General features: G+C 44.4%; 1 protein-coding gene across 1 annotated transcript in view; it reads right to left on the minus strand.

Moving 5' to 3' along the window:
• Positions 1–10,063, minus strand: part of GLRA2 (glycine receptor alpha 2) — a 283,775-nt gene extending 273,712 nt beyond the window's left edge. Inside the window, exon 1 of the mRNA XM_068270710.1 lies at positions 9,148–10,063. Within this exon, the coding sequence (XP_068126811.1) occupies positions 9,148–9,215 (68 nt within the window). The 5' untranslated portion in view covers positions 9,216–10,063. The remainder of the gene's footprint in view (positions 1–9,147) is intronic.
• Between the last annotated feature and the right edge of the window lie 1,964 nt (positions 10,064–12,027).

Raw genomic sequence — 12,027 nt, forward strand, 5'->3', positions numbered from 1 at the left:
AACGCTTTCTGATTGTCTGACTTTGTTCTGCAGAGCCTGCCGTGTCAGAGAAGTGTTTATTTACATTCCTCACTTGATACAATTAAAGAGAGTCTGAAGCGAGAATAAATCTCGCTTCAGACCTCATAGTTAGCAGGGGCATGTGTGCCCCTGCTAAAACGCTGCTATCCCGCAGCTTAACGGGGGTCCCTTCACCCCCAAATCCCCTCGGTGCAGCGGGGGAGCGCTTCCTGGTTGGGGCATGGCTAACCGCCGCAGCCCTGCCCCATGTGCGTCTGTCAGACGCGTATCTCCGCCTCTTCCCCGCCCCTCTCAGTCTTCCTTCACTGAGAGGGGCAGGGGAGAGGTGGCGATGCGCGTCTGATAGACGTGACTGGAGGCAGGGCTGCAGCCGTTAGCCCTGCCTCCAGGAAGAAGAAGATTTACGACTAACTTGAGACCAAGTCTTGCGGGGGTGGATTTGGGGGTGAAGGGACCCCCGTTTAGCCACGGGATAGCGGCGGTTTAACAGGGGCACACATGCCCCTGCTAACTATGAGCTCTGAAGCGAGAATTATTCTCGCTTCAGAGTCTCTTTAAATACAAAATAACATTATCTCCCGTTCAGATGCGTTCAGCTTTCCCGGCATTGAGTTTTTCTGTCCTGTGTGTAACCCTTTGAATGCTGTTTTAGTAAAATAAAATGCTGGTTGTATATAATATGCTGTAAATAATCTATTAGAGCAAAGAAGAAATGCAGGGTTTCATTATGCTTTAAGAAACTTTTCATGAAAATAGCTTCTATTTTCGCTTTTTTGCATTTTTCATGAAAACACAAAAAACAATATTTTACCGTGAAAAATGCAAAAAAGTGAAAAAAACAATATTTTTACAGTAAAAAAAATGTTACAGCTGAAAAATAACAAAACTTCTTTTCAATGGCATTTCTGTTGCACATCTGTACAGCCATAGGCCTACTCTATATCTTGAAGATTGAGAACTGATCCCACTTGGGTGACAGTCTCCAGGGCCGGTTCAAGCTTCAATGGACACATGGAAAAGATAACCTGAGGGCCCTTCTCCCCAGCAAATCCAGCCCCCAGGGCCAGTGCGCCATGCTCCCCCAGAGGCCGCTGCATAATTTGTGGCAGGATTGTAACTCACCTGTTCCAGCACACTGCCACGCCCTGCACCCTGTCTTTATCCCGCTTCCTGCCTCTTCTGAGTGCCCCAGCACATATTATGCATGACGACATGTGACGGATCATGGAAAAAAGGCAGTCAGCGGGGAACATGCATGGAGTAGCGTGCCGGGACCAGTGAGTTGCAATCCTGCCTAAAATGGTGCCTGGGCCCTGGGAAGATAAGTCAGGGGCAGACCTAGGGGGACTCAGCAGTACTCTGGGGCCCTTGGGTAATTGCCACCCAGTGCCGTTTCTAGGGGTGTGCCGGCTGTGCGGGCACCCTGAGCGCTGAGGAAGGGTAAGCACCATGATAGAGGGGGAGTTGCGGCTGTGGGTATGGCAGCCCGACTTTTTCCTTCCTTCCTCTCTCCGGGGCCGCCCTCCGTGCTCCCCCCTCTATGCAGAGTAAAGCACAGGGAAGCGATGTAGAGAGCAACTCACCTCCCTGTGTTCCCAGCCCCGTTCACTTGCCGCTGCATAGCCGGTGATCTACTTCAAGTTTAGCAGTAGGCACCTACCTATCTAACCTATACTGGGGGCTCCTACCTATCTAGCCCATACTGGGGCACCTACCTATCTAACCTATACTGTGGGCACCTACCTTTCTAACCTATACTGGGGCACCTTCCTATCTAACCTATACTGGTGGCAACTATACTGGCTACCTATATTAGAGGCACCCACCTAGCTAACCTATACTGAGAGCACCTACCTATCTAACCTTTACTGGTGGCACCTACCTATCTAGCCTAAACTGGGGAAACCTACCTAGCTAACCTATACTGTGGGCACCTACCTAGCTAGCCTATAATGGGGGCAACTATACTGGCTACCTATACTGGAGGCACCTACCCGGCTAACCTACAGGGAGTGTAGAATTATTAGGCAAATTAGTATTTTGACCACATCATCCTCTTTATGCATGTTGTCTTACTCCAAGCTGTATAGGCTTGAAAGCCTACTACCAAGTAAGCATATTAGGTGATGTGCATCTCTGTAATGAGAAGGGGTGTATTCCAATGACATCAACACCCTATATCAGGTGTGCATAATTATTAGGCAACTTCCTTTCCTTTGGTAAAATGGGTCAAAAGAAGGAGTTGACAGGCTCAGAAAAGTCAAAAATAGTGAGATATCTTGCAAAGGGATGCAGCACTCTTAAAATTGCAAAGCTTCTGAAGCATGATCATCGAACAATCAAGCGTTTCATTCAAAATAATCGGGGGTCGCAAGAAGCGTGTGAAAAAACCAAGGCCCAAAATAACTGCCCATGAACTAAGAAAAGTCAAGCGTGCAGCTGCCAAGATGCCACTTGCCACCAGTTTGGCCATATTTCAGAGCTGCAACATCACTGGAGTGTCCAAAAGCACAAGGTGTGCAATACTCAGAGACATGGCCAAGGTAAGAGAGGCTGAAAGACGACCACCACTGAACAAGACACACAAGCTGAAACGTCAAGACTGGGCCAAGAAATATCTCAAGACTGATTTTTCTAAGGTTTTATGGACTGATGAAATGAGGGTGAGTCTTGATGGGCCAGATGGATGGGCCCGTGGCTGGATTGGTAAAGGGCAGAGAGCTCCAGTCCGACTCAGACGCCAGCAAGGTGGAGGTGGAGTACTGGTTTGGGCTGGTATCATCAAAGACGCCAGCAAGGTGGAGGTGGAGTACTGGTTTGGGCTGGTATCATCAAAGGTGAGCTTGTGGGGCCTTTTCGGGTTGAGGATGGAGTCAAGCTCAACTCCCAGTCCTACTACCAGTTTCTGGCAGACACCTTCTTCAAGCAGTGGTACAGGAAGAAGTCTGCATCCTTCAAGAAAAACATGATTTTCATGCAGGACAATGCTCCATCACACCCGTCCAAGTACTCCACAGCGTGGCTGTGGCAAGAAAGGGTATAAAAGAAGAAAAACTAATGACATGGCCTCCTTGTTCACCTGATCTGAACCCCATTCAGAACTTGTGGTCCATCATAAAATGTGAGATTTACAAGGAGGGAAAACAGTACACCTCTCTGAACAGTGTCTGGGAGGCTGTCTGTGGTTGCTGCTGCACGCAATGTTGATGGTGAACAGATCAAAACACTGACAGAATCCATGGATGGCAGGCTTTTGAGTGTCCTTGCAAAGAAAGGTGGCTAAATTGGTCACTGATTTGTTTTTGTTTTGTTTTTGAATGTCAGAAATGTACATTTGTGAATGTTGAGATGTTGTATTGGTTTCACTGGTAAAAATAAATAATTGAAATGGGTATATATTTGTTTTTTGTTAAGTTGCCTAATAATTATTCACAGTAATAGTTACCTGCACACACAGATATCCCCCTAAAATAGCTAAAAGTAAAAACAAACTAAAAACTACTTTCAAAAATATTCAGCTTTGATATTAATGAGTTTTTTGGATTCATTGAGAACATGGTTGTTGTTCAATAATAAAATTATTCCTCAAAAATACCACTTGCCTAATAATTCTGCACTCTGTATACTGGGGGAAATTATCCTGGCTACCTATACTGGGGCACCTATGCCTGGCTACCTATACTGGGTGGACCTATAGCTGGCTACCTATACTGGGTGCAACTAGACCTGGCTAACCTATACTGCGGGCACCTATTCCTGGCTCAATGGAAGCTCTGGCCCTGACAGTCCTTGTACATGTGTACCAGGCATACGAGGCAATAGTTGTTTTCAAGCTTCAAATAGCTAGAATCTGGCTGCTAATATTAAAATAAAAAGTCCATCCTTTGTGGTAAGTCATCTGATATAGTGTACCTGCAGGGGAAAAACTTACCCGAAAGCCAGAGGCTTCCCCAATTCACCCTCCACCTCCCCATTTCAGCACTGCGACGTCGAAGAGGTTCGATCGGCCATGCTCCAGTTTGCATTTTGGTGTTGCTGCACTGGGCAGTTGTATTATGGCTCCCACCTGTGCAGTAGCGCACAGGCGCTCGTGCTCAGCTTTTTCAGCTGTGCACAAGTTGCTCAATGACGGGAGCGCGGCTGTGAACTTCCAGAGGGTCCTGGCGGGAAGCGGTGGTCTGGAGGAGGACGTGAGAAGGATCCAGACTAAAGGCTTCCCTCTGTTGGGGTAAATATCTAACTTTTTCCTTTTCATATAGGATACGTGAGGTGGCATGTGGCATGATGAGATAGACTTTGTGTATGTACAGGGCCAAGCACACACATAACTGTGCTGTGTTCCTTTTTTATTCTTTCTCTGCCTGAAAGAGTTAAACATCAGGTATGCAAGTCGGGACCGGGTCAGACTATAGCGTAACCCTCACTGATAAAGAATTACAACCATAAAACACTATCCTAGCAGAAAATGGCAGCTTCTGAGAACAGAAAAGAGATAAAAATGGGTCATCAGTTCCTATATGTTGGCACTGGCGTACTTGAATAAATGTATAATTGAGCAGAGACGATGATACAGTGAAAAATTAAAGCGGAACTGAATATAGAAAAAAGAAAACAGTTTCACTTACCTGGGGCTTCTGACAGCCCCTTGCAGCCTTCCTGTCCCACACCAGTCCTCCACGATTAGAGATGGCCCCGCCTTGGAGAACTCATTATTATTATTATTATTATTATTTATTGTATTTATAAAGCGCCAACATATTACGCAGCGCTAATATGCCCAGCCTAGGAGAACTCATGGAGAAGCACATGATCAGTTTGATCAGCTGATAGATTTGTAAGCCTCTGATTTGCTGTGATGACTTCCTGGTTTAACACATGATCATGACCAGCAAATCAGAGCCTTACAAATCTATCAGCTGGTCAAACAGATCACATGCTTCTCCATGAGTTCTCCTAGGCTGGGCCATCCCTATACCACGATTCTCCATTCTTCCGCCGCCAGCTGCTTTTGGTACTATCCTACCGTTGACTTATAAGTCGATGGCAGCCACGCAAATCTTTCTACGCGTTCCTGCCCACAATAGTGTCCTGAGCTAATAGCGCAGGACGCTATTGTGAAGAAAGATACGCGTGGCCCGGGGCGTGCAGGTGCAGTTTCTGCGTCGGCGATACCAAAAATAGCCGGCGGCTGGAGAACGGAGGATCGTGGAGGACCGGTGTGGGGCAGGAAGGCTGCAAAGGGCTGGCAGAAGCCCCAGGTAAGTGAAACTGTTGTTTTTTTTTTCTATATTTATTTCCACTTTAAATTAGATTTAAGTATAAAATAAAACTGTGGGATTTCTGAAAACATTCATTTTTAGGAGGAAGAGGAGGATAGATACAATTGATTATTTGTCAGCTCATGTTTCCTTTAAGTCACAGGTTTGGTTTTTGGTTTGGACCTGAACTCTTGGACAGGACAGAAGAAAAGCACCCAGAAATGCACCCTGTATGTATTCAGAGAGTCAAGCTTGTCTAATTCCCCTTCTTCTGTATCTATGCACACGTTTTAATTTGAGGGAGACCTAATTTGTAAACAAAGGATGTTAACAATATGTCTGCTTCCATAAAAAGCAGGAAGTAGACACACTGAAGATTTATTGCAGGATTTGTATCAGCTGTAACAAAATAAATGTTTTTCTTTAAAGGTTATTTTGCCGTTGCTTATCTTTTAGAGCAGAGAGGAAGTTCTGAGTTCAGGTCCGCTTTTAAATGAAGTGCTTATTTCCACATAAACAAACTTGGAAGCATCATTAGGCCCGTGTAACTCTAATCTCTGTAATAGTGAGAATTGCTTTTCTCCCCTTCCTATACTAAGTTCTTACAGACGCGGTATTCAGCGGAGCAGTGTAAGCCGCAAGGAATATGCAGAAAAATTTCAGATTACGAAGACTAATAGAGGAAAAAAACGTGATTGGTTGTTGCGGGTCGGGGGATTTCGTTTTTTTTTACAGCGCTGCCCCCCCCCCCCCCCCCCCTATTTCCTGCTGAATAAGCCTGATTCATTCTGACACCTAGCTTCAGTTCAAAGCCTGGAATGTTTTGGTATCACACAGTACAGATTTCTATGAATTATTTACCCGGTATTTCCCGCGTATGTACGTAGAAGCGCTGTTTATTCCGAGATCTATATCACGGCTGACCTATATTTTTTCCACCCCCCCCCCCCCCCCCCGAAACGTTTGTTACCAGAGTTAAATCGAGGACAACGCTACCTAATTGCTCATGCATACAAATGTTTGTTTCGTAACCGTACTTGAACCAATCACAAATAATAATGTTTTTTTAAAAAAGAAAGAATAATTTGAAGATGCGCCTACAGCTACTGTTGATGACACGTGATGTATATTTTGCATGCCGTTGTCTGATAATCCAAGCCAAATTATACAATGGCACCCCCCATCCTGTCCCCACCCCCCTTCTTCCTAAATTTACTAGCTACTTAAAAGGTCACCTCATCAGTCAATGCAAACTGGCGGATAAGCCTTGGAGGCGGCCCCTGCAGCGGGTTTAAGGCTAGGAATGGATGAATACATTTGGCTCTGAATGCCGAGGCCTCAGTCTAGCTGTCTCTGTGCAGAAATGCACTCAGCCTCCGCATGGGACATTACGACACACAGCTGCTTATTAATTAAAAGCAAGACTGCAACAGCGTTTCCTTGTAGGATTCCGCGGTCCCCTCCTGCTCATTGATGTGGAAGAAGTATAGATCGCCCATTGAGCTTTGCTTTGCCAATACCGGTGACAAGACTTAAGCTAGGTACACACATTAGATATATATTGGCCTGAAACCCTATTAAAACGACCGTATAACAAGCTTTCCACCAGTTTGCAGTAGGCAACGGAGCAAGACCAACCGTCACCGACGGCAAGAAATTACCGATATCAGGATTTGGTCGTGATCCATCCTGTTGGATTTTTTGGACCGACTATCGTTCATCAAAGGGAGTGTGTACTGTTAGTTAAACAACGTTTAATGATCTTGTTGTGTACAGCATACATGCCACAGTAAATCAAACATAATTGCTCGTTTGTACAGATATCGATAGTTTTAGTTAATTGCACCTCAGACGCCCCTTCCACATTATCTGTCAATTCCTTCTTTCTTGGATCGTTCATGTGTGTATACATGTCGGTCGTTTGAGATTGTTAACCTTCGCCGATCGAAGTTTGGTCAGCGTTCATTTTAATCGATTTTCGTCTGATGTGTGTGTGTACCTTTACTGAACATTGATATTGCATGTATAGCAGATGTAAAATCAGAACAGCCAGGTACTGAGGTAGAGTTGTGTGCTTGTGTATACATGTGAGTGTATACCTTTGATTGTATGGGTGCTACACACATCCAATTTTGATTGGCCAACCAACTTAACCCCCTCCGTGCAGTATGACAGCTTACCTACGCAATCTGTTCATAGTATTCAAAATCTGTTGTCCCTCATACTACATGAAAGTGGTAAATTTGGCCAGTCATTCGCAAGTCAAAATTAGATGTGTGTGTTCACCCTATGTGTGTTTATCTACATTTGTGTGTGTGTGTGTGTGTGTGTGTGTGTGTGTATTTGTGTGTACATGTAAGTGTGTTTGTGTGCATGTTTGTGTATATGTGTGTATCTGTACCTGTGTGTGCCTCTGTGTATAGATGTGACTGTGGACCTGTGAATGTGTGTGTGTGTGTGTGTGTGTGTGTGTGTGTGTGTGTATCTGTGAGTATATGTGTGTACCTGTGCATATATGTGTGTACCTGTACCTGTGAGTGCCTCTGTGTATAGATGACTGTGGACCTGTGACTGTGGACGTGTGTGTGTGTGTGTGTGTGTGTGTGTGTGTGTGTGTGTGTGTGTGTGTGTGTGTTTGAGAATGTGAGTACCTGTGCATATGTGTGTATCTGTGAGTGCCTCTGTGTATAGATGTGACTGTGGACCTGTGAATATGTGTGTGTGTGTGTGTGTGTGTGTGTGTGTGTGTACCTGTGCATATGTGTGTGTACCTGTGAGTATAATGTGTGTATTTGTGTGTACCTGTGAGTGTATGTGTGTGTGTATATTTGTGTGTATGTGTGTCTGGCTGTGAGTGTATGTGTTTACCTGTGCATATATGTGTGTACCTGTGAGTATATGTGTGTGCATTTGCGTACCTGTGAGTATATGTGTGTACCTGTGAGTGTATGTGTGTATATGTGGGCGTTTGTGTGTGTATATATGTGTGTGTACCTGTGAGTATATGTGTGTACCTGTGAGTGTGTGTATTTATGTGCGTCTGTGTATATGTGTGTAAATGCGAGTGTATGTCGTGTGAGTGTGCATATTTATGTATGTGTGTATATATGTGTCAGTGTTTGTGTGTGCATGCAAGTATCTGTGTATATATGTTTATAGGGGTGTGTCTGTGTGTTTTTGAGTATATACATATACATTCATAACACACACACACACACACACACACACACACACACACACACACACACACACACACACACACACACACACACACACACACACACACACACACACACACACACACACACACACACACACACACACACACACTCTTAAAAGCCTTAACTCCTGCCTGGTATATATTAGTCTCAAATATATTCATTTCACTGGATACACAGGAATATTAAGCATCACTGACTATACCTTCACAAATCAGTTTATTACAATACTACAACTAAAGAATTAAGAGAAAAAAGAATGAAAACTGGACTAATCACTGGTGTGTAATTTTGTGGATAATATTCATCATTTTGAAGGAAATTATTTGACTATGGAAACAATTGATACTATATGTACGGATGAATAGACAGAAATTTGTGGAGTTATCATGCAATTTCACATATATCACAATAACGTGTTTGGAACCATTACTGTCTTGTTCATTGGGGGGGGGGGGGGGGGGATGGAATTGAGCCACCCCTGGCAGCTGCCCCTAGCAACCAATCAGATGCCAGCTTACATTAGATTCCAGAAGTCAGAGCGAAGAAAGCTGAATTCTGATTGGTTGCTATGGCTTGAAGCCCATGGCACATGGCTCCCCACCTCATAAATGAAGGGCTGAGGTTTGTTAGACATAGTGGCTGCCTACCTGAAGTTACTGGTCTCAAAGATTAATACAATGAAGGCTGTCAAAAGGCTGAGCAAATGCCGGTTCATTCCTCCTGATTTATTTTAAGGTAAAATAATCCAGAAACAATCCCAGAAAAAGCAGAAGAAAAAAAAGAGAAAAGAAAAAGCCTTTGGTGGAAGGAGAAGGTTTAAGGAGATGAAGAAGAAGAAGATGGATCCTATTGTCTAGATCCTGAGGAGAGGAAGAGTTTTTCCCTGGGAGCGAGGGAGAGCTGCATTGTTACAGGCTATCGGGAAGAAACAGAACGCGCTCCAGTCTGGCAGCATTGTCAGGTTAAGCCAAGGATCATTATTCGGCAGCGGGGCAACCACACGACACGAGCTGATTGTCTGCCTCCTTCCTCCGGGGCTCAGAAACGTTACCTCATGAACATAGCGTAAAGGCGGGATCCCCACGTTGCCTGATTCCCCTGTTTTTGTAAAGGCAGCTGCGTTTTCACGCCTCGACGGCGGCTCTTTTTTTCTTTATTTACATCGCCAGTCCTGATAGGAAGAATCTGATACTGAAAGTAGTATCCATAAGCTGGAATAACCAAGGAGAGCAGTTCAGGGATGTCCCTCCAGCCCCAACTTCTAAGCAGAGCCAGAGGAAGTGTTCTGTAGGTAGAGAGAGAGAAGCTTATTGGCTGCAGATAATACAGGGCACAGGTAGACTTGATGCTCTCCTCAGCCTTGTCTGGCTGCTGGCTTCAGACTCTTCTCCCCCTGCTCTGCTGCCAGCTGACACTGAAGCTGATGTAGAAGAGGAGGAGGCGTGTGGGGGAATGAGCTGAAGCTTTTGGTATTGCATCTATGGATGGTGCTGATGGGGGCGGGAGGAGGCAGACTGACTACATTCCTCCCCACACACAGAGAGCAGGTCCTCTTCTCGCCCTGTTTCCTTGGGATACGCTGAGCGGCAGACCTCGCCGTGCGTGCGTACAATCCCGCTCGCTGCCTACGTTACATGCGTGACGCAAAGTTTAAGAAAAAAGAGAGAAAAAAATAAACAATCTTCCACAGACTTATCGATAAGAAAGTAAAATTCATAAACACAATCTTCCTGCTCCACATTAGAAGCTTTTGTGTAGTTATGCTGTATTTAGGTGTGCTTAAACGCGTGCATGAAAAAAGGGTGCAATGAAAAAAGGGCCCGACTTATTAACGAATTTGATGCCAGGTATTAACGAAATTTGCTAACGAGAACCATCGTTGTCAAGCTTTATTAACGATAATTACTGTTGCAAAAACAAACGAGAAAGAATCTATATATATTAAATCGTGTGTGTGTGTGTGTGTATGTGCCGTGGTCACCCGAAAACGGCTTGACCGATTTGAACGAAACTTGGTATACAGATCCCTTACTACCTGGGATGATATGTTCTGGGGGTCTCGTAGCCCCCCTGCACACCTGGGCGGAGCTACGAAAAGCTAATCATATTTCACCCATTCAAGTCAATAGAAAAAATGTAAAAGGCTGCCATCCTCACAGTAATCAAGCCAGAGTCCCCACACTTGGCACAGTTAGTCACTTGGTGACCGAGGTTACAAATCCAGGAAAAGTGGGCAGAGCATAAAACAGCCAATCAAATTTCAGCCATTCAGTTTTAATGGGAAAATGTAAACTGCAGCCATTCTTGGACTGGTAATCGCAGGGTTCTCAAACTTGCCACAGTTGGTCACTGGGTGAATGAGATTAAGATTCAAGAAAGTGGGTGGAGCCTACAACAGCCAATCAAAATTCACCTATTGATTTTCACGGGGAATATTGAAACTGCTGCCATTCTTATACCGTTAATGGCAGAGGCTTCAGACTTGCTACAGTCGGTCATTGGGTGACTGGGGTCCAAATTCACTAAAGAGGCGGGGCCACAAACAGCCAATCAGATTTCCTTGCTGGATAAACTGCTTCCATTCACACATTTTTGATGCCAGCAACCTGAAAGCTTACAAACTTGGTCATTGAGTGACTGTGTGTCAAGGTTACAAAAAGTGGGCGGAGCCAAAACCAAATTTCACAAGGAAAATATAAACTGCAGCCATTCTTACCATGTTAATAGCAGGTTTCTCAAACTTTGCACAGTTGGTCACTGGGTGTATAGGATTAATATTCAGGAAAATGGGTGGAGCCTACAACAGCCAATCAAAATTCACCTGTTGATTTTCATGGGGAATATTTAAATTGTTGCCATTCTTACACTGTTAATAGCAGATGCCCCAAACCTGGTACAGTTGGTCATTGGGTGACTGGGGTTCAAATTAAGAAAGGGGGCAGAGCCACAAACAGCCAAATGTAATTTTAATGGGAATATACAAATTATTGATACCAAGGACCCCAAAGCTCATAAACTTGATAATTGAGTGACTGTATGTCAAGGTTAGAAAAAGTGGGCGGCACCAACAACTACATTTTTTACATGGGAAAATATAAACTGCAACCATTCTTACACTGTTAATGGCAGGGTTCCCAAACTTGATAAAGTTGGCCACTGAGTGACTATAATTAATATTTAGAAAGTAGGCGGAGCCTACAACAGCCAATCAAAATTCACCTATTGATTTTTTCAAGGGGAATATTTACATTGCTACCATTCTTACGCTGTTAATGGCAGAGGCCTCAAAGTCAGTCATTGGGTGACTGGAGTCTAAATTTACTAAAGGGGGTGGGGCCACAGCCAATGAGATTTGTTAGATTGATTTCAGCCATGCTGTTATTGACAGGGTTTTCAAACTTGACACAGTTGGTCACTGACATGACTGGGATTAATATTCAGGAAAGTGGGTGGATTCTACAACAGCCAATCAATATTCACCTATTGATTTTCAAGGGGAGTATTTACATTGCTACCATTCTTACACT

Source organism: Hyperolius riggenbachi, chromosome 2 (genome assembly GCF_040937935.1).
Source record: "Hyperolius riggenbachi isolate aHypRig1 chromosome 2, aHypRig1.pri, whole genome shotgun sequence".
NCBI classification, from domain to species: domain Eukaryota; kingdom Metazoa; phylum Chordata; class Amphibia; order Anura; family Hyperoliidae; genus Hyperolius; species Hyperolius riggenbachi.